At 39.7% G+C, this 25,417-nt stretch overlaps 2 protein-coding genes across 2 annotated transcripts in view; one reads left to right on the top strand and one right to left on the bottom strand.

The window, feature by feature from the left end:
• Nucleotides 1–291: 291 nt before the first annotated feature.
• On the bottom strand, nucleotides 292–3,866 carry LOC311130359 (galectin-related protein-like; the record flags this gene model as incomplete). Its single annotated transcript, XM_084163084.1, has 4 exons — nucleotides 292–435; nucleotides 750–936; nucleotides 1,383–1,471; nucleotides 3,855–3,866. The coding sequence occupies 4 exons, from the start codon at nucleotides 3,864–3,866 to the stop codon at nucleotides 292–294; spliced, it is 432 nt and encodes a 143-aa protein (XP_084019210.1).
• A 10,004-nt stretch (nucleotides 3,867–13,870) lies between these two features.
• Nucleotides 13,871–25,417, top strand: part of LOC311131502 (E3 ubiquitin-protein ligase pellino homolog 1-like) — a 42,809-nt gene continuing 31,262 nt past the window's right edge. Inside the window, exon 1 of the mRNA XM_084164531.1 lies at nucleotides 13,871–14,120. The gene's annotated coding sequence lies outside the window, so the exon portion shown is untranslated. The remainder of the gene's footprint in view (nucleotides 14,121–25,417) is intronic.

Below are 25,417 nucleotides of genomic sequence, written 5' to 3'. Positions count from 1 at the left end.
AAAGTTTTATTTTTATCCTGGAAGCCTTTTTATTTCATGACCATCTCAAACCAACAGCATTCAATACCATGAAACAAAAAATAAATCACAACTAACAGAAATAGGTAGGCTACATCCTATCGAAAATCCGAAGACAGAACATTGCTTAGCAATCGATTTTGTCAGCTAAGACTCAAAGAGGCTAAGACATTGCTTTCAAGCCGATGTCCACATTATTGCTAAGTGTGAGGATTGCGGCAGGCAAGGTTCCATCACCACTTCCGTAAGGTGCATCCTACATAGTCCTTCCTTCTATCCGAGTTTGGTAATGGTCAGACTACCATTAATCCTTAATGTGTCAATGTCCAGTAAGCATCGCACCCGGTGGTAAAAATCAAAGAGCTGGTGTCCATCCACAAATACACGGAAACGCAGTAGTTCACAATGGATCTCGATCTGGGGAAGAAACAACGGGAGGGGCAGAAGTTCACCCATATTGTTGTATTGTGAGTCTTAAATCATGTGATACCTTCTTGAACCTGAATGATACCTGACACTTTATTTCAGAGTTCTCAAAACGTGCTTAATCCTATGAAACAATATTAAATGTATCTGTGTATTCCTATGTAAACCTAACCCTATGCTATAACCACATTAGAACCTATATTATAATCATAACCCTATGCTATAAATTGCAGGATTCAGTGACACTATCAAAGGGTGGAGTACAAAGATGAGCCACTGAGAAGAAATGAAGATCCTCCACATACCCGGAAAGGTTGATCCTCGATGAAGGGGAAGTAGGGGATGGGCTTCTCAGCGTCACCCCAGATACCTGAGACACAGGCCTTGCGTAGGAACTGGCGGTCCTCGAACCTGGCACAGAGCTCCAGTGCCACGTCAATGGGAGGAGCCTCCTCCACTGTGCCACACCCACAGGCCAGACTGATGTCAAAGCTGGGTAGCCACAAAGACCAAGAAAGGTAAATGTGTTAGAAAAGGTAGTCTACGTCTGTTATATATTTTGTGTTTCATTGTTTACATCTACGGTACTTACTGACCTTGTACAAAGTGGATTACAATCCTGACATTGACACTTCCATCCTCCCAACTTCTGTGGCATTTTCCCACTCCACATGGCAATAGAATTCCAATACAACTTAGAGCAGGTTTTTCTAAGGTACTGTATGTAAGCCACATCAAGATACTCTCAAACTACAATATTATTTGTAGCTGAGCTAACTGGTATCTGATAAAGGATAGTCATGCTCGACGTCCCAAATGGAAACCTTTTCCCTTTCTGTGCACAACTTTTGACCTGGGCTCTGGTCAAAAGTAGTGCACTGTATAGGGAAAAGGGTGCCATTTGGTACGCAGACATGATGTGGGTGTGTCCAATGTACCTGTCAGGCTCAGGATTCACTATCCCCATCACAATTATCTTCTTTCCAGGCCTCATCCCACCTCTGATATGAGCACTGAATGGAACTGACTGAGAACAAAGTACCGTACATTTTCTTCACATATCCAGAAGTCATGTTGAACATACACTCAAACTAAAATGTTCTTCAGAATAGGGTTCATATTGGTAAGTTAATCAAAATAACATAAAGCTTACCAGTCTTCGCACAACCTCTTGGTCAAGGGAGATTGGACTGCATTTATTTCGATCAGATTTGTTAGGATGGTCACCAGTAGCCACAGTTCTCTTCAGAAACGGAAGAATACAAAATACATGTTTTTCATGTTTTCAACAGTAGTCTGTATGCTTCAAGCAAACATAGAATGCTCAGTTTTCAAGAAAATTGCACTTTACATGAAAATTATAGAGCATAGCCTAGATTGGTATAAAAACACGTATTGCCTTGTTGAAATTAATAAATAACACAGTGCACATTGAGGGTGCCATAATAAATTGATGCTGCATGATGTCGACAAGACTGACGTCCGTGTGTGCGTGCCTCATATGATCAGCACTTGCTGAAAAATTACAGCAGATGGATTAAGCTTGAGTCTACAGTGAGGGAAAAAAGTATTTGATCCCCTGCTGATTTTGTACGTTTGCCCACTGACAAATAAATTATCAGTCTATAATTTTAATGGTAGGTTTATTTGAAGAGTGAGAGACAGAATAACAACAACAAAAATCCAGAAAAACGCATATCAGAAATGTTATAAATTGATTTGCATTTTAATGAGGGAAATAAGTATTTGACCCCCTCTCAATCAGAAAGATTTCTGGCTCCCAGGTGTCTTTTATACAGGTAACAAGCTGAGATTAGGAGCACACTCTTAAAGGGAGTGCTCCTAATCTCAGTTTGTTACCTGTATAAAAGATACCTGTCCACAGAAGCAATCAATCAATCAGATTCCAAACTCTCCACCATGGCCAAGACCAAAGAGCTCTCCAAGGATGTCAGGGACAAGCTTGTAGACCAACACAAGGCTGGAATGGGCTACAAGACCATCACCAAGCAGCTTGGTGAGAAGGGGACAACAGTTGGTGTGATTATTCGCAAATGGAAGAAACACAAAATAACTGTCAATCTCCTTCGGCCTGGGGCTCCATGCAAGATCTCACCTTGTGGAGTTGCAATGATCATGAGAACGGTGGGGAATCAGTCCAGAACTACGCGGGAGGATCTTGACAATGATCTCAAGGCAGCTGGGACCATAGTCACCAAGAAAACAATTGGTAACACACTACGCCGTGAAGGACTAAAATCCTGCAGTGCCCGCAAGGTCCCCCTGCTCAAGAAAGCACATATACAGGCCCGTCTGAAGTTTGCCAATGAACATCTGAATGATTCAAAGGAGAACTGGATGAAAGTGTTGTGGTCAGATGAGACCAAAATCGAGCTCTTTGGCATTAACTCAACTCACCGTGTTTGGAGGAGGAGGAATGCTGCCTATGACCCCAAGATCACCATATCCACCGTCAAACATGGAGGTGGAAACATTTTGCTTTGGGGGTGTTTTCTGCTAAGGGGACAGGACAACTTCACCGCATCAAAGGGACGATGGACGGGGCCATGTACCGTCAAATCTTGGGTGAGAACCTCCTTCCCTCAGACAGGGCATTGAAAATGGGTCATGGATGGGTATTCCAGCATGACAATGACCCAAAACACAAGGCCAAGGCAACAAAGGAGTGGCTCAAAAAGAAGCACATTAAGGTCCTGGAGTGGCCTAGCCAGTCTCCAGACCTTAATCCCATAGAAAATCTGTGGAGGGAGTTGAAGGTTTGAGTTGCCAAACGTCAGCCTCGAAACCTTAATGACTTGGAGAAGATCTGCAAAGAGGAGTGGAACAAAATCCCTCCTGAGATGTGTGCAAACCTGGTGGCCAACTACAAAAAAACGTCTGACCTCTGTGATTGCCAACAAGGATTAAGTCATGTTTTGCAGAGGGGTCAAATACTTATTTCCCTCACTGTACATTCCATTGAGAATTAGTGATAAAGTAGCCTATTAGTAGCACTTGAGCAAATGCAAATCAATTTATAACATTTTTGACATGCATTTTTCTGGATTTTTGTTGTTGTTATTCTGTCTCTCACTGTTCAAATAAACCTACCATTAAAATTATAGACTGATCATGTCTTTGTCAGTGGGCAAACGTACAAAATCAGCAGGGGATCAAATACTTTTTTCCCTCACTGTACATTCCATTGAGAATTAGTGATAAAGTAGCCTATTAGTAGCACTTGAGCGACTTTTACTCCAGTCAACGTAGCCTACCTTGTTGAGGAATTTAGATATTCTATTCTATGTAAATTAATATATTCAATTTTCCCAAAGGTTTGTATCTAGTAGGCCTAGGCTATGCTGCACATTTTTTAAATAAATTAAAACATATTTCTCATATTCACTTACCAGTTCTGCCATCTTGACCAAATTGAGAAAAAAATTTGATCAGCTGAGCTGAAAGGTGCTCTGTCGGTCGCACCAACCTGATACCCACAGCAGAAGTGACCTGACAGTGACAGGTATGCTATAGCCGGGATTGTGATGTTGGAATTTGCTAAAAAATCTATGCATGCGGTTATCGCGAACGACGACTTCCTATCCTCCGACTTGCTTAGTTTCTGAGCTGAATGCTGCTGACGAAGTCAAAATCGTAATCCCCGTCTAGTCCTGGTTTACTATAATAAGAAAGCTTTGTTTTCTCTTTTCTATCCTCCATCTCTCCTTCAATTATAGTGGGATAGAATGGGGCAGTGCCCTTTTAAAAAGTAAACAGGCTAGCTGCTAGCCTACAACATATTTATTTCAAAATGCGTTTTATTATATGGGCCTATTAATATATCTATTTTTTCAACAAAAGTGGGAACAAAACTTTTATGCAGTGGAAACAAATGGTTAAAAAAACTACATATTGTAAAAATGGATTTAGAAATCAGTCTAGGACCACAATGCAATATAATAAAGAAGAAAATATGTATTTTCTAACTGAGAGGTCCCTGGATGGCATCTGGAAGGTGGGCCACACCCTGGTCCTCAGCCTGGCTCTTCTGGCCGCTGATCTACTCCTCTTCCATCTCAGAGTCCCCCTCAGGGAGAGACAGTGTTCTGGCTCATGGATGAGGTGGAGGACAGAGCCATATATTTCCATAAACGGCTCTCTTGGACAAAGCACCTCTCCTCTGGGGTGGGACTCTGCAGCACAGGGCTAGGTGAATGGGCCTTCTCCATGTCGCTCCACATGCTGGAGGCTCTCCTCTGCTCAGGGGGTGAAGGAGGCATGATCTGCCACAGGAAGTAAGGCAGAGTTAGAAATGCATCCTTTGGTTTATTGTGATTTTCACCAAAATTGAGAAACCAGGTTATCTATTGTACATGGTTATTTGGAGACACCTGGTCAGCGTCACACCTGTATCTCATCGAAGGACATCCATGGTTTCTGGGGGTAGTAGGGTTGAGACTTCCAAGAGTCAACAGGATTAATGGTCAGGTCGTCTCTGAAACTATCCGTGGACAAGGTGGATATTCACACCCTCAGGTTGGCCAGTCTAAGGAGGTTGTGTGTTGGTACATCGCCAAAAGACCTGTAGTCTGATTTGGCTTCTTTAGTCTGACTGAAATAGCTGATATTCTGAAAATATCAGTTGGTGGTTTTCTTTCTTTTGCTTTAAATGTGGGTAGAATCCACAATGTCTATAGAGCTACCACATTATTTTTTAAAATAAAGACCACCAACCTGTGCTCGTACCTTCCCGCATCATGATAACATTTTGATATGAGGTTCTTACATTTGAATTATGTTTCCTGGGAAACACTGCTTTATGACATCTTTGGAACTCCAGTGATGTCATTTGTTTTTGAGATAAAGTAAAATTATACTGTCCTAAATTCAGTGGTGTAAAGTACTTAAGTAAAAATACTTTAAAGTACTACTTAAGTAGTTTTTCTGGGTACCTGTACTTTACTTTACTATTTATATTTTTGACAACTTTTACTTTTACTTCACTACATTCCTAAAGAAAATAAACGTTTCACTCCATATATTTTCCCTGACACCCAAAAGTACTTGTTACATTTTGAATGCTAAGCTGGACAGGAAAATGATCAAATTCACACATTTATCAAGAAAACATCCCTGGTCATCCCACTAAACACACATGCTTTGTTTGTAAATGATGTCTGAAATGTTGGAGTGTGCCCCTTGCTATCCGTAAATAAAGAAAACAAGAATGGGACCGTCTGGTTTGCTTAATATAAGGAATTTGAAATGATTTATACTTTTACTTTTACTTTTGATACTTAAGTATATTTTAGCAATTACATTTACTTTTGATACTTAAGTATACTGAACAAAAATATAAATGCAACATGTAACAATTTCAATGATTTTACTGAGTTACAGTTCATATATGCAAATCAGTCAATTTAAATAAATAAATTAGGCCCTAATCTATGGATTTCACATGACTGTGCAGGGGCGCAGCCATGGGTGGGCCTGGGAGGGCATAGGCCCACCCACTTGGCAGCCAGACCCACCCACTGGGGAGTCAGGCTCAGTCAATCAGAATGAGTTTTTCCCCACAAAAGGGCTTTATTACAGACAGAAATACTCCTCAGCACCCCTCCCCCTTCCCTGCCTCAGACAATCCCGCAGTTGAAGAAGCCGGATGTGGAGGTCCTGGGCTGGCGTGGTTACGCATGGTCTGCAATTGTGAGGCCGGTTAGACGTATTGCCAAATTCTCTAAAACGACGTTGGAGTTGGCTTATGGTAGAGAAATTAACATTCAATTCCCTGGCAACAGCTCTAGTGAACATTCCTGCAGTCAGCATGCCAATTCACACTCCCTCAAAACTTGAGACATCTGTGGCATTGTATTGTGTGACAAAACTGCACATTTTAGAGTGGCCTTTTATCATTCCCAGCACAAGGTGCACCTGTGTAATGATCATGCTGTTTAATCAGCTTCTTGATATGCCACACCTGTCAGGTGGATGTATTATCTTGGCAAAGGATACATGTTCACTAACAGGGATGTAAACACATCTGTGCACAGAATCTGATATAAATAATCTTTTTGTGCTTATGGAAATTTCTGTGATCTTATATTTCAGCTCATGAAACATGGGACCAACACTTTACATGTTGTGTTTATATATTTTTTCAGTATACTCTATGTTTAAAACCAAATACTTTTAGACTTTTACTCAAGTAATATTTTACTAGGTGACTTTCACTTTTACTTGAGTCATTTTCTATTAAGTTATCTTTACTTTTACTCAAGTATGACAATTGGGTACTTTTTCCACCACTGCCTAAATTAAAATGCTAAATGCAATGGCCTTCTAGGGTGCTGCAATGGACATTTCACTTCTAAAAAGTTTCCTCAATGACAGAAACCTCAAAAAGTACAGTACCATAGCCTATTACTGTCTGCAATAATATTCTAATAAAGAAATACAAGGACTGTATTTTGTTCCTTGGTATGATGCATCTTTATCTGAGTCATTTATAGGCACAATCTGTTTCAAATGAAATCATGTACTCTATACACTGATTGTACAAAACATTAGGAACACCTTCCTAATATTGACTTGCAACCTATTTTGCCCTCAGAACAGCCTCAATTTTTTGGGGCATGGACTCTACAAGGTGTCGAAAGTGTTCAACAGGGATGCTGGCCCATATTGACTCCAATGCTTCCCACAGTTGTGTCAAGTTGTCTGGATGTCCTTTGGGTGGTGGACCATTCTTGATACACACAGGAAACTGATGAGCTTGAAAAACCCAGCAGCGTTGCAGTTCTTGACACACTCAAACCGGTGCACCTGGCACCTACTACCATACCCTGTTCAAAGTCACTTAAATATTTTGTCTTGCCCATTCACCCTCTGAATGGCACACATACACAATCCATGTCTCAATTGTCTCAAGGCTTAAAAACCCTTCTTTAACCTGTCTCCTCACCGTCATCTACACTGATTGAAGTGGATTTAAAAAGTGACATCAATAAGGGATCATAGCTTTCACCTGGATTCACCTAGTCAGTCTATGTCATGGAAAGAGCAGGTGTTCCTAATATTTTGTACACTCAATGTATATACCCAACATATGTCCATGTATTTACAAAATGAACACTAGATGGCACAACAAGTGTGCGTCTGATGTCTGGGTTCACACACGGAGCCCATGAATCATGTACTTTCTGTATGTGCATTTGTTTGCACCTCAACATATCCTGTTCAGTCCAAGAAATGTGACCACTCCATGTGATGTAACTTTTGGAGTTGTAACAATTAAGGGTTGGTCTCTAATGGAATAGCACACCAATCAGGCATTGCACAGATATATGGACACATGACAGATAGGCAAAAATCCACTTATTTGATACATTACCACTACAACTGCTACCCACACCCACCCTTTTTCTCCTCACAGCACATTGTCCACGGTCTCTGGTCCCACAGTGACCTTGAACCTGCCATGTCATCGTTGCCACACTCTGAGAACATATCCGATTACACTAGCACCTGGCCGGTAGAGAGAGAGATGGAAAGATACGGAGAAAGAGGAGGGATGTAGAAGAGAATAAGATTTTTTAAAAAGAATAAGAGAACTTTGAGAAAACATCTGGATGAAAAGTGATATTATTGAGATATTCCCAACATTTTACCTATATAGCCCTTTGGTTCTTTGTCAAATAAAATTGAATTCATTTTCTGAGAATTATGTAAAAACTATCATTGTACATGTAGTGATGATATTACTGTTATAGGTTGTGATGTTTTTACAGTTATTGCTAGGTAATAGGAATACAGTGTATTGCATTTACCACACTGTTTGACACATTTCTTAAGGCAAATGCCTACAGACCGCCTTGTTCTTGTCTGGTAAAATTGAGTGTTGGGAACATTATTGTAACCTCCCTATCCAACAATGAAATGAGTGTTAGAGGAAAAACAGAAGGTATTGGAAATCCAGAAAAGATAATCAAACCTAAGTGTCATTCAGTTTATGTACGATACGAAGACTTATTCACACACCACAGCCAACCATGATTCAGCTATCATCACCTACATATTAAAGCTCCAACCCACACACACACCTTTATGAAGAGGTTATTGAGAGGGCAGGCATTGATTCATTGGCAATGACAATGCAGAAACCGACGCTCAGGCTTATCTATTGTGTCTCAGCTTGTCATCTCCCACCCCTATTCACTCAAATGTTTCATTTAGAATGGACTGCAGTAGTGAATTCAGAGACACTTATTTCACCTCATTTTACATATACTGTTATTATATACATGTGCTGCTATTACCTATGTGCTCAAGCACAAGGATAACTTATTTATTTGTTTTAATTTGTTATATATACTGTATATACACACAAACACACATACACACACACACACACACACACACATACATACATACATACACACATACATACATACACATACATATCCTTTAAAAAATATATATTTCCCTTAATTACTTTCCAACCCCGCCACCCTTTCCTTACTTGGAGTAAACGAGTGAACAACAATGCTTAGGCTTCTACTTCCAGCTTCTACTTACTATCTACATTTTATGGACACAGTCAATTTTACAATAATTATATTTTGTTTGTTTTTTCTCCTGAACTTCTTCTACTCTCAACCTCTCCGATCATTTTCATGATGTCCATCCGGTTTGCTTCTATATGCCATATCTTTCTAACTGTGCTCTTTCACAAAAGCTCCCAACCTACTACCTATATACTTATTATGGACACAGTATGCTTACATTATTAGTTATCTTGTTATTATTTGTTGTTAGTTGTTATTAGTCCCATCCTTCAATTCAATTTTTGCTAAAAGTATTATTATATTATTGATTGATTGACTATGACTTTTCAGATCACACAGTAATGCTATCTGCAAGGTTAGCTCCAGGTAAATATTGCAATCCTTTAGCCATTCCTGGACCTGTGTCCAAAAACAAGCTACAAATGGACAGTACCAAAACATATTATCTAATGATTCTGTCTCTTCGCAGCAAAATCTGCAGAGCTGGGAAGATTGTATCCCCCATATAAATAACATTCTATTGGTAGCAAGAATTTTATATAATAATTTAAATTGAAAGATTCTACATTTTGAATCCGGTGTCGTTTTGCGTATCAGTTCATAAACACTATGCCATGGGATCGGTACGTCAAAAATCTCTTCCCAACTATTTTGCAATCTATATGGGACGGCTGTCAATCCTTTGGTCCTTAAATGAAACTGATATACTTTTTTATTTATCACAGTTTTCCTTAACCAATTATGTTCTTTAATGCAAGGCCGACAGACAAGTTCCTTACTTTCTCCCCCTTCCACTTTCCTCTTCCATTTTTGCGGTGAGGCTGCAATTATTTGGTTGTAATTTTGGGTGGAGCAGATTTTTCCATATGTTTTTGTTAGCTGCATGTGCAACATAACTCCACCAGTCCTACCGATGATATCATTTATGAAGATTATACCTTTTTTAAACATTTTGTCAAAAAAAGGTTTTTTGTCAATTAGTATATTTGAGTTTAACCACAATATTTGTTGCATTATTTGTTCTGTCGTTTCTGGAGGATTAAATTGAAATTGTAACCAACTTTCTATGGCTTGTTTTAGAAATAGTGATATTTGGGAGATTATTTCCTTTTCAAATAACTGAAAGTGAGTGGTTGTAATCTGAATAAAGTGAAAAAGGCCATTCTTGAACATTGGGTGAGAATCTTACTAATTTGCTAGAGAACCAGTTCGGATTTAAGTATAACTTTTGTATGACTGAAGCTTTTAGTAATAGGTCTAATGCTTTAATATTTAATAATTTCTGTCCTCTGAATTCATATTCATGATATAAATAGGCTAGTTTAATTTTGTCTGGCTTGCCGTTCCAAATAAAATGGAATATTTTTTTCTCATATAATTTAAAAAACTGTTCGCTAGGCGTAGGCAAGACCATAAGCAAATAGGTAAACTGGGATAATACTAAAGAGTTAATCAGGGTGATTTTTCCACAAATTGACACAAATTGACAATTTGACTACCTTTCCATGGTAGCAAGATCTTATCTATTTTTGCTAACTTTCTATTAAAATGTATTGAAGTGAGATCATTTATTTCCTTTGGGATATGTATTCCGAGTATATCCACATCACCATCAGACCATTTTATTGGTAAACTACATGGTAATGTAAAAATAGTATTTTTTAGTGATCCAATACGTAATATAGTACATTTGTCATAATTTGGTTGTAATCCAGAGAGGTTAGAAAATGTATCTAGATCCTCTATGAGGCTGTGGAGGGATTCTAGTTGTGGATTTAAAAGAAAAAATTAATCATCAGCGTACAATGACACCTTTGTTTTTAAGCCCTGGATTTCTAATCCCCTGATATTATTGTTGGATCTGATTTTAATAGCTAACATCTCGATGGCCACAATAAATAGATATGCCGTTATTGGACAACCTTGTTTCACTCCTCTTGACAGTTTAAAACTTTCTGAGAAATAGCCATTATTTACTATTTTACACCTAGGGTTACTATACATGATTTTGACCCATTTTATAAGAGATTCTCCTAAATTGAAATGCTCCAGGCATTTATATATAAACCCCAGTCGTACTTTATCAAATGCCTTTTCGAAGTCTGCTATGAATAGCAGGCCTGGTTTCCCAGATCTTCCATAGTGTTCTATTGTTTCCAATACTTGCCTTATATTATCTCCAATGTTTCTTCCATGTAAAAAACCTGTCTGATTAGAATGAATAATGTCCGACAATACCTTTTTAATTCTATGCGCTGTACATTTTGCTAGAATTTTTGCATCACAACACTGAAGTGTAAGGAGCCTCCAATTGTTTTAATGGACTGGATGTTTATATTTTCCACTTGTATCCTGTTTCAGTAATAATGAAATCAGACCTTCTTGAATGTCAGATCACCTACCATTTACATAGGAGTGGTTAAAACATGCTAATAACGGTCCTCTGAGTATATCAAAAAAGGTTTGGTATACCTTGACTGGTATGCCATCCAACACTAGAGTTTTCCCGGACTTAAAGTCTTTAATTGCATCCAGAAGTTCCTCCTCTGTAATTTCACCTTCACATTAGTCTTTCTGTATGGCTGTTAATTTTACTTTATCAATAGAAAAAAAATCTCTACAATTAGCTTCAGTTAGAGGAGATGGAGGCGACTGAAACAAAAACATATGCTTAAAGTACTTTGTTTCCTCCTTCAAAATATCATTTGGTGAATCATGGGTGACTCCGTCAATTGTAACCAGTTTCATTAAATTCTTTTTGGTAGCATTCCTATGTTGAAGATAAAAAAAATTATAGTGCATTTTTCCCCATATTCCATTCAGTTTGCTTTATTTTTATAATATATTACACTTTATCTTTCTTGAATAAGTTTCTCCATTTCTTTTTGTTTTTCCTCTAATTTATTCTGAGCCTCTATGTTACAGTTTTTATTGCCATCTATCTTTTCTGTTAGACTTTCTATTTCCTTTGTTAGTATAAACTATTTTGAGCTAAATTGCTTTTGTTTTCGAGATGAGTACTGAATTGCATGGCCTCTAAAGGCACATTTAAAGGTGTCCCATACAATAAGGGGATTTGCAGTACCTATGTTATGTCAGAAAAAGTCAGTTATAAATTCCTTTGTCCTAGTTAAAAATAAATTATCATCCAATAGGCTTTGATTAAATTTCCAATATCCTCGCCCAGGTGGAAATTCAGTGAGAGTAATGTATATGCCAATTATATGATGGTCCGACCGCATTCTGTCCCCTATCAACACTTTTTAAACTTTTGGTGCCAACGAGAATGAGATAAGAAAGAAGTCAAGACGACTAGCTTGATTGAGTCTCCGCCATGTATATCTCACTAGATCAGGATATTTAAGCCTCCATATATCTACTAGTTCTAATGTATCCATGACATTCACGATTTCCTTAAGAGCATGTGGGTGATTGTTTGTGGTGTGATTTCCTTTACGGTCCATTGAGCTATTTAAAACAGTATTATAATCCCCCAAGGATAACTTATTTATCCTGGTTTCTCTCTCTTGTTTTCTCTCTCTCTCTCAAATGCACACACACGCACACGTGCGCACAAGCACACACACACACACACACACACACAGCAGGGTATTACTATACTTGTGAATACTTTTTGGGGACTGACCAACAATTGATTTCCATTCAAAATTCTAATTTTCCTTACCCCAAACCCTACACCTTTATCCTAACCCTAACTCCTAACCCTAAACCTAACCCCTAACCCTAAACCTAACCCCTAAGCCTAAAATAGCCTTTTTCCTTGTGAGGACCGGCCAAATGTCCTCACTTGCCAAATGTCCCCACCCCATACACACACACATAAGAATCCAGAGAAGAAAACTTCTGGGTCTTCCAAGATTGTGGTATTTAAAACACTACGTAAACATATCAGTGTTCATGGTTACAGTCTCCATGACTGCAGCTTACAGGTCAGGCGTACAAACATTTAGTGTTTTGGAAACGTAATATTTGCTAGTATTAGCACAACATTTGCTGCACCCTATGCTCCTACTGAACTTTCATGAACCGAACGCAGCGCTGTTGCTATGTTGATGTGTGTTTCATTACTGGAGGAAAAAAATGGCCCTCAGGTTTTCGGCAGTATGGTGTGAAGAGCTCTTTGAAAGTGTGGGACAAATGCCAGATATTGAAGCAGGAATACATTAAATATGTCTGTGCAAAGACAGGCAAGCAAGATTTAAGAAAACCTTACATATTTTCCAATCAAATGCATAGGCAAACCAAGAAATTGTGAACTAATAGGTTATTAAAAAGTCACTTAATGGAGGTGTCCTACTCTCTCTCTCTCTCAATTTAAGGGCTTTATTGGCATGGGAAACGTATGTTAACATTGCCAAAGCAAGTTAAGTAGATAGTAAACAAAAGTGAAATAAACAATAAATATTAACAGTAAACATTACACTCAGAAGTTCCAAAAGAATAAAGACATTTCAAATGCCATAGTATGTATATATACAGTGTTGTAACAATGTGCAAATAGTTAAAGTACAAATGGGAAAATAAATAAACGTAAATATGGGTTGTATTTACAATGGTGTTCTCTCTCTCTCTCTCTCTCTCTCTCTCTCTCTCTCTCTCTCTCTCACACACACACACACTCTCACTCTCTCTCTCTCTCTCTCTCTCTCTCTCTCTCTCTCTCTCTCTCTCTCTCTCTCTCTCTTTCTCACACACACACACACACACACACACACACACACACTGACAGACAGAGTGTGTGTGTGTGGTATTTCCAGTGGACTAGGCTACAACTACAAGGCCCATGGTACGTTTCGACGCGTCTCATGACGTAACTTCATGTGAGCACGAGCAGATTTGAGCAAAGACGCGATTGTAAAGATTACACACTCCAGTATTGTCCTAGAGTTGGACAGCATATAATAACGTTCTAAACATTAATAACGTAGCAGGTGAATGTAAAAGTAACGCGACAATTCGGTGTTTAGGTCAGCACGGACAGAATTGCTTTCCTTTCATCCGGTGTGCGTGTTTATCTGTTGGAGCATTCAAATTGGATTTCGAGCGAATATCGGGAAAGTCCAGATGGTGCTGTCGGATTATCATTAGGTAAGGCGAGTTTGAAACACATCAAATGTGCTTTATTTTATGTAGCTAAAATGTTATTTTACTGCAATTTGATTGGCTACCAAGGGCAAAGTTATTGTCATCATCAGTCAAATATAAAATTGTAGCCTAATTGTTGCACACCTTTTACACTTTTTTTGTCGACTATTACCCATAGAAGGCCTAGGCTACAATGTATCACTTTTCACTTTCAAGTTAGTCCATTCATGGCACAGAAACCAAACAATGACAACATTTTTCAGCAGTAAGAAATACTTAAACTGAGGTTGGTTTATAGCCCATTGTCATCATTCACACATTGAAAACCAAGTAGCCTACCTACCTATTTAACTAGTAAGAGAGAGGTAGGTATGTGTACTTGAACTGTCTATGGCACTTTTGAAGTATGTATATGACGTTAGTGGTTGTGCACAATGAAGGGTCTCTCTTTCCCTTGTGTGGTTGACAAGCCGGTTTGGCCCACACAGAGAAAGCCCAGCTGGGGGCTATTGTTCCCACAACATAAACTGATTTGCATGCATCATCTCGCTCGAGCATCTGGCCTCGTGAGTCCCTCTTTTGTTCCCCCAAATTCGGCTCATTTGCTCAACTGTCCAGTCATATTAATTGCTGTCCCTATCATAGTAGAGCTGTGTTTTTGTGTAGCATATACTGTCTTTACTTTGAAATACCCTTTGACCCTTCTCTATATAGGTTTAGGCCTATTTTAAGAGAAACTGGCTTTGTATCAAACTGTCATCTGAGTATGGTAGGGCTGTTAGTAGCCTACTGTCTATACTTTGAAATTCCCTTTGCCCCTCTAGTCTATTATAAGCACTGTTGATTCATGATTGTGTTGTCATAGAAAACTGGCTTTGTATCATCATACTGTCATCTGACTATGCTCCTCAGTAGTGGACTACATCATCTGTGGATGCTTCAGAGAGTTTAAAAATAACACCATCATATCACTCTCACCAGAGTTTCCATTCCTGAAATGGGCTGGATCTGCTTCCTTTATTTAATCAGGCCGGTCTCCCTACTCGACTCCAACCTCCCAGATAAGATGCTCTTACCGACTCACCCCTGGTATGTCAACAGGTTGTGCGGGGATCAGTTATGCAAGTCCATTTGTTTGGGCGAAAAGCCCTAAGGATGGGTGTGCGTTTCATGCCTTGATTAGGGAATAAAAACAAATGTGGGGTCACTGAAGGTTGCTGGGGCTGAACCTGAATGGATCTTTCAGAGCCTGCCATTTGTGATGATCACGTTACGGTTCTGTGGCTCAGCAGTCGCAAAAGGGTAGCGAACACAATTAGTTAACATCAATCCTGGGTCACATACTGATAACATGTAGCTAATGCTGTATTACACATAGCCTACTACAAGTTACTAAGCAATTCATAGGCAATATCATATTAACAAGAGCAACATTGGGTGTGCCATGACCCACATTTAGGCCTATGCTATGCAAGCATAGCTTATAACTGTATTTTAGCCTACCTTCCCTGTCAAGGGCCCTTACATGCTCACCATTCTCATGACGTTGGTTCATGTTTAGGCAATAACTTGTGTGACATATCTCTTTTGAACAGAGAGTGAATGAGCAGACAAAACATTAATCAACTCGCCACCTAGCCTGAACCTTTTTCTGTCCAACTTGATAAATCAGCTGTCTGTCATAGCTTTGTGTCAGCGAATGCTGTAAATCTGTCTAACTTGGAGATCTGCCTCTGTGATAAAGTCAATTAATGAAAGTAATTCCTGGAAAGATCCCTTTTTCCAGACTGGACAGAAAGACACAAAGGCTATTTTAATTGGTCCTATCCACGCCTCTCCTCTCCACATTCCTTCCTCTACTTACGCCCCTCCTTCATTCCTCTCCTGTTATCAAGGTCAACTTGATGTGTTTGAAAGGTCCATTCATGGGCACCTACAAGCCACCACCTCTGATCTCTCTCAGGCTGCATCCGAAATGGCCCCCTATTCCCTATGTAGTGCACTACTTTTGCACTACTTTTGCACTACTTTTGATAGGGTTCAGGTCAAAAGTAGTACACTATATAGCGAATAGGGTGCCGTTTGGGTGTAACCTAATTTTCTTGTTCTCCATGAACTTGGAAAATGGAGAGGTTGTCTACCTGGCCGATTTCGCTTCAACTCTATAGGGAAAACACATTTACTTGGGAACTTTGTTTTGCCCATCGTTACCTCCCTAGTTTTCACCGTTCTTCTGACTGATGGTTGGAGAATGGGGAAAAACAAATAAAACTGGTAACTTTCTGTCCTGAATTTGTATGATAGTATAATGACATGTGTTCTCTGTGAACATTGCTGCTCATAAGCAAATGGATGTTACCCTTACCTATAGCTAAGTCGGTGCCTTGTGTGAGGATGACACCAGTAGTTGACAGACGTAGCCTAGCTTTTTTTGTTTTAATTCCAGAAGACCATCTTCACTCTCTGAGGAACAACACAGTATACTTTTTTTCTAAAAACAATTATTTATTTGCCTTTCAGGTTAGTCATTGTTCTACCTCAATGAATAATTCAAAGTCTTTGAAATGTAAACTGCCACCCTCCATCTGCTACCTCAAAAGTCAGACTCCTGAGGTTATGTCAACGTTGGACTCCATTTTAAACTGACATTATGACATCTCACCTACCCCCCATTGTTAATGACATTAATAAAGAAGAATAAACTTTGGCTGTATTAAATTATCTGGAAAGTCAGTATCTCTCTCTCTCTCTCTCTCTCTCTCTCTCTCTCTCTCTCACTCTCACTCTCACTCTCACTCTCTCTATCTCTCTCACTCTCTCTCTCTCTCAAAGCCAGCCATAAGCTTATTAGCCTGCAGTTTAACCCTTTTTATGAGGTGCCGTGTTTGGATCAGACTTTGTCCCTCCCTTGATAATCTCTATAGAGACGGGTGCCTATGAAATGACCACCTACAGCCAATAGCGACCCTCTTTATTGGATTGTGGAACATGGCACCTATGACCTCTGTGAACAGGGTTATGGTAAAAGTTCTAAAAATCTTGTTAGGCTTACACAGTATGTACTGGGTATTTTGTAATCAAACATCATAACAATGACAAAATTAGTACAAAATATATTAAATGTAAGTACCTGACGATAGACAAGGAAGCACGTTAGATGTGCAGGACAACATTATGTTGATGGCTGTAGATTCGTGATTAGTCTGTTAGCATGGAAATAACTGTGAATTAGCAGGGGGCTAATGCGACCATTACATCTCAAGCATGCTAGCTAACTCGCTCTTACAGCAATAACATACAAAAGCACATCCCAGGATGCCACCGATATCTAACAGGTACTGTACACACACACACACACACACACACACACACACACACATACACACATATATATACAGTGGGGAAAAAAAGTATTTAGTCAGCCACCAGTTGTGCAAGTTCTCCCACTTAAAAAGATGAGAGAGGCCTGTCATTTTCATCATAGGTACACGTCAACTATGACAGCCAAATTGAGAAAAAAAAATCCAGAAAATCACATTGTAGGATTTTTTATGAATTTATTTGCAAATTATGGTGGAAAATAAGTATTTGGTCACCTACAAACAAGCAAGATTTCTGGCTCTCACAGACCTGTAACTTCTTCTTTAAGAGGCTCCTCTGTCCTCCACTCGTTACCTGTATTAATGGCACCTGTTTGAACTTGTTATCAGTATAAAAGACACCTGTCCACAACCTCAAACAGTCACACTCCAAACTCCACTATGGTCAAGACCAAAGAGCTGTCAAAGGACACCAGAAACAAAATTGTAGACCTGCACCAGGCTGGGAAGACTGAATCTGCAATAGGTAAGCAGCTTGGTTTTAAGAAATCAACTGTGGGAGCAATTATTAGGAAATGGAAGACATACAAGACCACTGATAATCTCCCTCGATCTGGGGCTCCACGCAAGATCTCACCCCGTGGGGTCAAAATGATCACAAGAACGGTGAGCAAAAATCCCAGAACCACACGGGGGGACCTAGTGAATGACCTGCAGAGAGCTGGGACCAAAGTAACAAAGCCTACCATCAGTAACACACTACTCCGCCAGGGACTCAAATCCTGCATTGCCAGACGTGTCCCCCTGCTTAAGCCAGTACATGTCCAGGCCCGTCTGAAGTTTGCTAGAGTGCATTTGGATGATCCAGAAGAGGATTGGGAGAATGTCATATGGTCAGATGAAACCAAAATATAACTTTTTGGTAAAAACTCAACTCATCGTGTTTGGAGGACAAAGAATGCTGAGTTGCATCCAAAGAACACCATACCTACTGTGAAGCATGGGGGTGGAAACTTCATGCTTTGGGGCTGTTTTTCTGCAAAGGGACCAGGACGACTGATCCGTGTAAAGGAAAGAATGAATGGGGCCATGTATCGTGAGATTTTGAGTGAAAACCTCCTTCCATCAGCAAGGGCATTGAAGATGAAACGTGGCTGGGTCTTTTAGCATGACAATGATCCCAAACACACCTCCCGGGCAACGAAGGAGTGGCTTCGTAAGAAACATTGTTGAAATTCCGTGTTGCCCAGCGACAGCCCCAAAACATCACTGCTCTAGAGGAGATCTGCATGGAGGAATGGGCCAAAATACCAGCAACAGTGTGTGAAAACCTTGTGAAGACTTACAGAAAACGTTTGACCTGTGTCATTGCCAACAAGGGGTATATAACAAAGTATTGAGAAACTTTTGTTATTGACCAAATACTTATTTTCCACCATAATTTGCAAATAAATTCATAAAAAATCCTACAATGTGATTTTCTGGATTCTTTTTTCTCAATTTGTCTGACATAGTTGATGTGTACCTATGATGAAAATTACAGGCCTCTCTCATCTTTTTAAGTGGGAGAACTTGCACAATTGTTGGCTGACTAAATACTTTTTTTCCCCACTGTATATATATATATATATATATATATTATATATATATATATATATATATATATATATATATACACACACACACACACACATCCGGACATGTACATCGTGAATTCATACACATTGTAAATATGAAAATAGAATATAGTAGAATTTTATTTTGCAATCTCCCACTATCTGCAAGCATGACAAATGGCATAACACCTTATTGTTATGTAAATTCAACCAACCAATAGGAATACATAAACATTGAATACATATTTCTGCAGTGTCAAGTGGAAACATAACCAACCCTATTACATTTGATACAATAAGGAAATCATTAATAATTTCCAACGTTTTTTTGAACAGACAATATTTTATTTAGTGTGGTATTAGTAATCTATTTCACATCAAAATGATTGAACATTTGTGCAGTGTTTTAACAATATATCTAAAATCTACAAATACTCACATTAGCTACCGTTGTGACGATTATGGAATTTTGAGTAAGGATGAATTGTCATGCAAATGGTAACGGTTATTGTCATTTTTGTCTAAAATTTTTTAGCTTGTAATGCATCATAATGCATCTTTGGAAATGAGCTACAACATACCTAATAAATACAACACAGCTTTAGTGACACCGCTGTTTCAAAAACGAATGGTTTTCACCACTTTTTACATTTTAGTCATTTAGCAGACGCTCTTATCCAGAGCGACTTACAGTTAGTGAGTGCATACATTTTCATACTGGTCCCCCGTGGGTATCGAACCCACAACCCTGGCGTTGCAAGCGCCATGCTCTACCAACTGAGCTACACGGGGGAAGTGGAAGTGAAGCTTCTCCTCCTGGCCGAGCTGTTCTGCTCGTAAAATGATTACTAACTTTGCCCACATCATGCTATTGGGTAAACTATATCTACTTGAATATAAAGTTGAATCCCCCCTTATTTTTGTTAGTTCACTGTTATTGTCCATAATTGTTGATTACACAATAATTGTGCCAGCTCTAACGTTAGCTGGGTTTGAACTCCTGTCTTTACTCCTTTAATCTTCCAAGCACAATACAGTACTGATTACATAATTAGGTTTCTCTAAGATAATCAAGGCTTTTGAAAACATCAGCTTTGCAGAATTAGCTACTTGTTGATGTGCAGTTAGTATTCTTTATTTTCGTGACATGTGCTACCCGGACCACGTATAATGCCTCCCTCTGTACTGACACCATGCACAGAAGCTGTTTCTTGTTTTCTCTGTGTGATGCTAGTCTGACACCAAATCTCGCACCCCGACTCCCTGTCATGCGGTTAAAAATGATTCACCGCCCAGTCAGACCGGAGGCTGTTACGTCTGTCACGAGAGGAACGAAAGGGGTGCAACAACAGTGTCCTTGTTGCTGCAGAGGAGTGAAGTCACTTTAAAAGTCGTCCTCCTTGTCTTGGGAGAGGGTTGGGTCTCTGTGCTATAGTTGTAAAGCTCCTCCATTATCCAGTTACAGGCCAGTGAATGGGCCTCTGTCCTCTGCAGTTAACTGGCTTTATTCATGGTCAGGGAATATAGAAATGTGACTGAATTGCAGGGTGTTTCTTTTCAAGAAGACTTGGCCTCTGCTCTCTTTTATCTGCTAACCTGTTGGGACCTTAAAAATACATCTTGTCAGAGATGAGTGTGTTGTCTGTCTTTCGAAATGATATTGAAAATCTACTCTAAGGGAGTCTTTGTAGGGTGCAAAGGTGTATGACTGTTCCCAGTTCCGGCTGACTAAAAGTAGTATAGTCGCTGCAACACACAATTTGTAGGCTGATGTGATCTACTTACAGAGCCAGCTGAGCTATGCCTCATTGCCTTGGTGGTAGATCTGGGTGATACAGTATATCGAATTAATTTGAATGTATGTTATTCAAAATGCCTGTATCGCAATCAAGGTTTTGTTATTTTTTGTGTTTTTATTAGTGTTTATGTCAGCTTGTTCTCATGTATTTTTGGTCTCGTCTCCTTCGCTCCTCTGTGCTGTGTGCACCTTCTCATTTACACCAGAGATCTGTATATAATGACGAGATGCATGTCTCCGCCCTAAAAATGGGAGTTGTTGTCCCAAGGGCGGGAAGGCAGGCGACAAGGTCCAAAATAAGACCATAGAAACGCATTGGCCTTATTTTGGACAGATTTGAGCGAGAGTGAAACCTCTCGTTTCGCCTCTTCCTCTATGGTTTACACACAGACCAAGCCCCTCCCCCTGCCTCTCACGCCAACAAAGTTGAGAGATCACGTCTTCCTCTCTGACAAGCGGTTTCAACTCGCTATTTGCATTTGAGGTTTGGTCCAACAGAATCGGTCATATGGACACCAAAACACATTGAGACATTATTTTACTGTAATAGAAGAGAAGTTAACTTTTCTAACGATACCCATTTTATGTCTCAACTACTCAAATTGCACGCAGAGCAGACACTACTAGAACGAGAGTATCAATGAACATTGATTCTGGAAAATGAATGCTCAGTTTGTCGCGCGTGGCATTGGGGTACCATGTACCGCTAGCAGCATTTTAGCCAAAGACTGTTATACTATCTGTCTAGTCTGTGTTTTGTAAATGTGCAATAAGCATAAAACACAATTATATAAGGAATTGGCAACTCGTTCTCCTTCTGAGAAAAGGTAGGCCACCTGATTTCAACATCTGAACAAAGTGGACAGGCTAACATGCTTTTCAAACAGTTGGAGACAGACAGAAGGGAGTGTTCATAATTATTCAACTGTTCAACCTTGTTAGCTAGCAAATAGATCCAAGTTGGCTAAACTTGAAATATAAAGATTATCTGGCTAATCACTAGCACGTGGGCTTGAGAGATTGTTGATGAGACCTGTGTTCATTTTCTATAGCCTAATGCCTTCTACAATAAAGTAGTCATTATTAGTGAATGTGCATTATGCATGGTTCTAGTTAAATTTGTAACATAAAAGGGCATTTTCATAGACAGACTTGAAAGCCAGATCAGTGATTATTGCAGAAAAAAGCAGGTAAAAATATTTTGATAAAATAATTAAATTATTAGTAGATCTTATGGTTGTGGAAGGCTTATATTTAGCCTAGGTATAACTTCACAATGGGGACAGCCTACACCTCAAAGGGCCAGATAATGCCACCACTGTTGTGGGGGTGCCATGTCCACAGCTCCACCCCTTTCATTGCCAGTGCCAGAATCACACTGACAGTGAGGGGAGATAACATAAACCTGTGAAGGCGAGGTTCTGAGAAGAGAAGATGAGTGGGAATGACATACATCGCCATATTTGGTTATTGTATTTAGACAACAACAGAGGACCACCAGAACAACAGAGTACACACATATAGTACTTTCAGAAAGTATTCATACCCCTTGCCTTATTCCACATTTAGTTGTGTTACAGCCTGAATTCCACATTTATTACATTGATTTTTTTTCTCACCCATCTACACACAATACCCCAAAATGACAAAGTGAAAACATGTTTTTAGAATATTTTGCACATTTATTGAAAATGAAATACAGAAATGTCTCATTTACGTAAGTATTTACACCCTTGAGTCAATACATGTTAGAATCATCTTTGGCAGCGATTACAGCTGTGAGTCTTTCTGGGTAAGTCTCTAAGAGCTTCGTACACCTGGATTGTACAAAATTAGCACATTATTCAAAAAACATTTTTTCAAGCTCAGTCAAGTTGGTTGTTGATCATTGCTAGACAGCCATTTTCAAGTCTTGCCATAGATTTTCAAGACGATTTAAGTCAAAACTGTAACTAGGCCTCTCAGGAACATTCAATGTCGTCTTGGTAAGCAACTCCAGTGTATATTTGGCCTTGTGTTTTAGGTTATTGTCCTGCTGACAGGTAAATCTGTCTCCCAGTGTCTGTTTGAAAGCAGACTGAACCAGGTTTTCCTCTAGGATTTTGCCTGTGCAAAGGCTTTGTATTCAGGACATAAAGTTAATTTCTTTGCCACATTTTTTGCAGTTTTACTTTAGTGCGTTTACAGGATGCATGTTTTGGAATATGTGTATTCTCTACAGGCTTCCTTCTTTTCACTTTGTCATTTAGGTTAGTATTGTGGAGTAACTGGCTCCAGGCCATCTATAAATCACTGCTAGGCAAATCCCCGCCTTATCTTAGCTCATTGGTCACCATAGCAACACCCACCCGTAGTATAATAATAATATAATATGCCATTTAGCAGACGCTTTTATCCAAAGTGACTTACAGTCATGCGTGCATACATTTTTGTGTATGGGTGGTCCCGGGGATCGAACCCACTACCCTGGCATTACAAGTGCCGTGCTTTACCAGCTGAGCTACAGAGGACCAGTTCTCTGCTGCCAATGACTGGAACGAATTGCAAAAATCTCTGAAGCTGGAGACTCTTATCTCTTATCTCCCTCACTAACTTTAAGCATCAGTTGTCAGAGCACCTTACCGATCACTGCACCTGTACACAGCCCATCTGAAATTAGCCCACCCAACTACCTCATCCCCATATTGTTATTTATTTTGCTAATTTGCACCCCAGTATCTCTATTTGCACATCATCTCTTGCACATCTATCATTCCAGTGTTAATACTAATTGTAATTATTTTGCACTATGGCCTATTTATTGCCTCACCTCCATAACTTGCTACATTTGCACACACTGTATATATATTTTCTGTTGTATTTTTGACTTTATGTTTTGTTTTACCCCATATGTAACTCTGTGTTGTTGTTTTTATCGCACTGCTTTGCTTTATCTTGGCCAGGTCGCAGTTGTAAATGAGAACTTGTTCTCAACTGGCTTACCTGGTTAAATAAAGGTGAAATAAAAATAAAAATAAAAACTACAATGTTGTTGATCCATCCTTAGTTTTCTCCTATCACAGCCAGTAAACTCTGTAACTGTTTTAAAGTCACCATTGGCCTCATGATGAAATCCCTGAACGGCCTCTCGGGCAACTGAGTTAGGAAGGACGCCTGTATCTTTCTAGTGACTGGGTGTATTGATACACCATCCAAAGTATAATTTACATTTGAATAATAATAATGAATAACTTCACCATGCTCAAAGGGATATTCAATGTCTGCTATTTTTTTTTACCCATCTACCAATAAGTGCCCTTCTTTGCGAGGCAATGGAAAACCTCCCTGGTCTTTGTGGTTGAATCTGTGTTTGAAATGCACTGCTCGTCTGAGGGACCTTACAGATAATTGTATGTGTGGGGTACAGAGATGAGGTAGTCATTCCAAAAGCACACAGAGTGAGTCCATGCAACTTATTGTGTGACTTGTTAAACAACATTTTACTCCTGAAATCATTTAGGCATGCCATAACACGGGTTAAATCCTAATTGACTCAAGACATTTCTGGTTTTCATTTTTAATTAATTAATTCCACTTTGACATGATGGTGTATTGTGTGTAGGCCAGTGACACAAAATCTCAATTTAATGCATTTTAAATTCAGGCTGTAACACAACAAAATGTGGAATAAGTCAAGGGGTATGAATACTTTCTGAAGATACTGTACCTGTGTACTCGTACTTGTTTTGGTGGTCCTTTGTTGTTGTCTAAATCCAAATATGGTGATGTATGTCATTCCCACTCATCTTCTCTTCTCAGATCATTTAGCAGACACTCTTATCCAGAGCGACTTACAGTTAGTGAGTGAATACATTATTTTGTATTTTTCATACTGGCCCCCCGTGGGAATCGAACCCACAACGCCATGCTCTACCAACTGAGCTACATCCCTGCCGGCCATTCCCTCCCCTACCCTGGGCCAGTTGTGCGCCGCCCCATTGGTCTCCCGGTAGCGGCCTGGATTCGAACCAGGATCTCTAGTGGCACAGCTAGCACTGCGATGCAGTGCCTTAGACCACTCGGGAGGTTACCTCGCCTTGACAGGTTTATGTTATCTCCACTCACTGTCAGTGTGATTCTGGCACTGGCAATGAAAGGGGTGGAGCTGTGGACATGGCACCCCCACAACAGTGGTAGCATTATCTGCCCCTTTGAGGTGTCGGCTGTCCCCATTGGCACACAGTGGCATTCAGCGGGTGCCGGCTCTGTGCCAGCTCTGCCCGGCAGCCACGGGCGGGCACCGAGTCATCAGACTCTTATTATTTTACTCCTGTCAGACTCTTATTATTTATTGATCTAATGGCCCACTTAGCGGGAGAGCGACATGGAAAGGCCAGCGACATTGGCCTCTCCAATCCTGGCTAGGGTCAGACAAAGAAGACCAGTGGAGAAGTTAGTGGCCCATGTTTAAAGACCTGGGTTTCCTTTGTCAATGGTGCCTGGGTGGGTCACTTGTTTTGGGCTTGAAATAAATAGAAGCGAAACTGAATGAATGGTTGTGACCTGGGACATGTCTAGGTATGTTTG

This window comes from Coregonus lavaretus (genome assembly GCF_964263955.1).
Source record: "Coregonus lavaretus genome assembly, chromosome: 6".
NCBI classification, from domain to species: domain Eukaryota; kingdom Metazoa; phylum Chordata; class Actinopteri; order Salmoniformes; family Salmonidae; genus Coregonus; species Coregonus lavaretus.
Note: the sequence above shows the minus strand (reverse complement) of the source record. Positions and strands in the feature narration are given on the sequence as shown.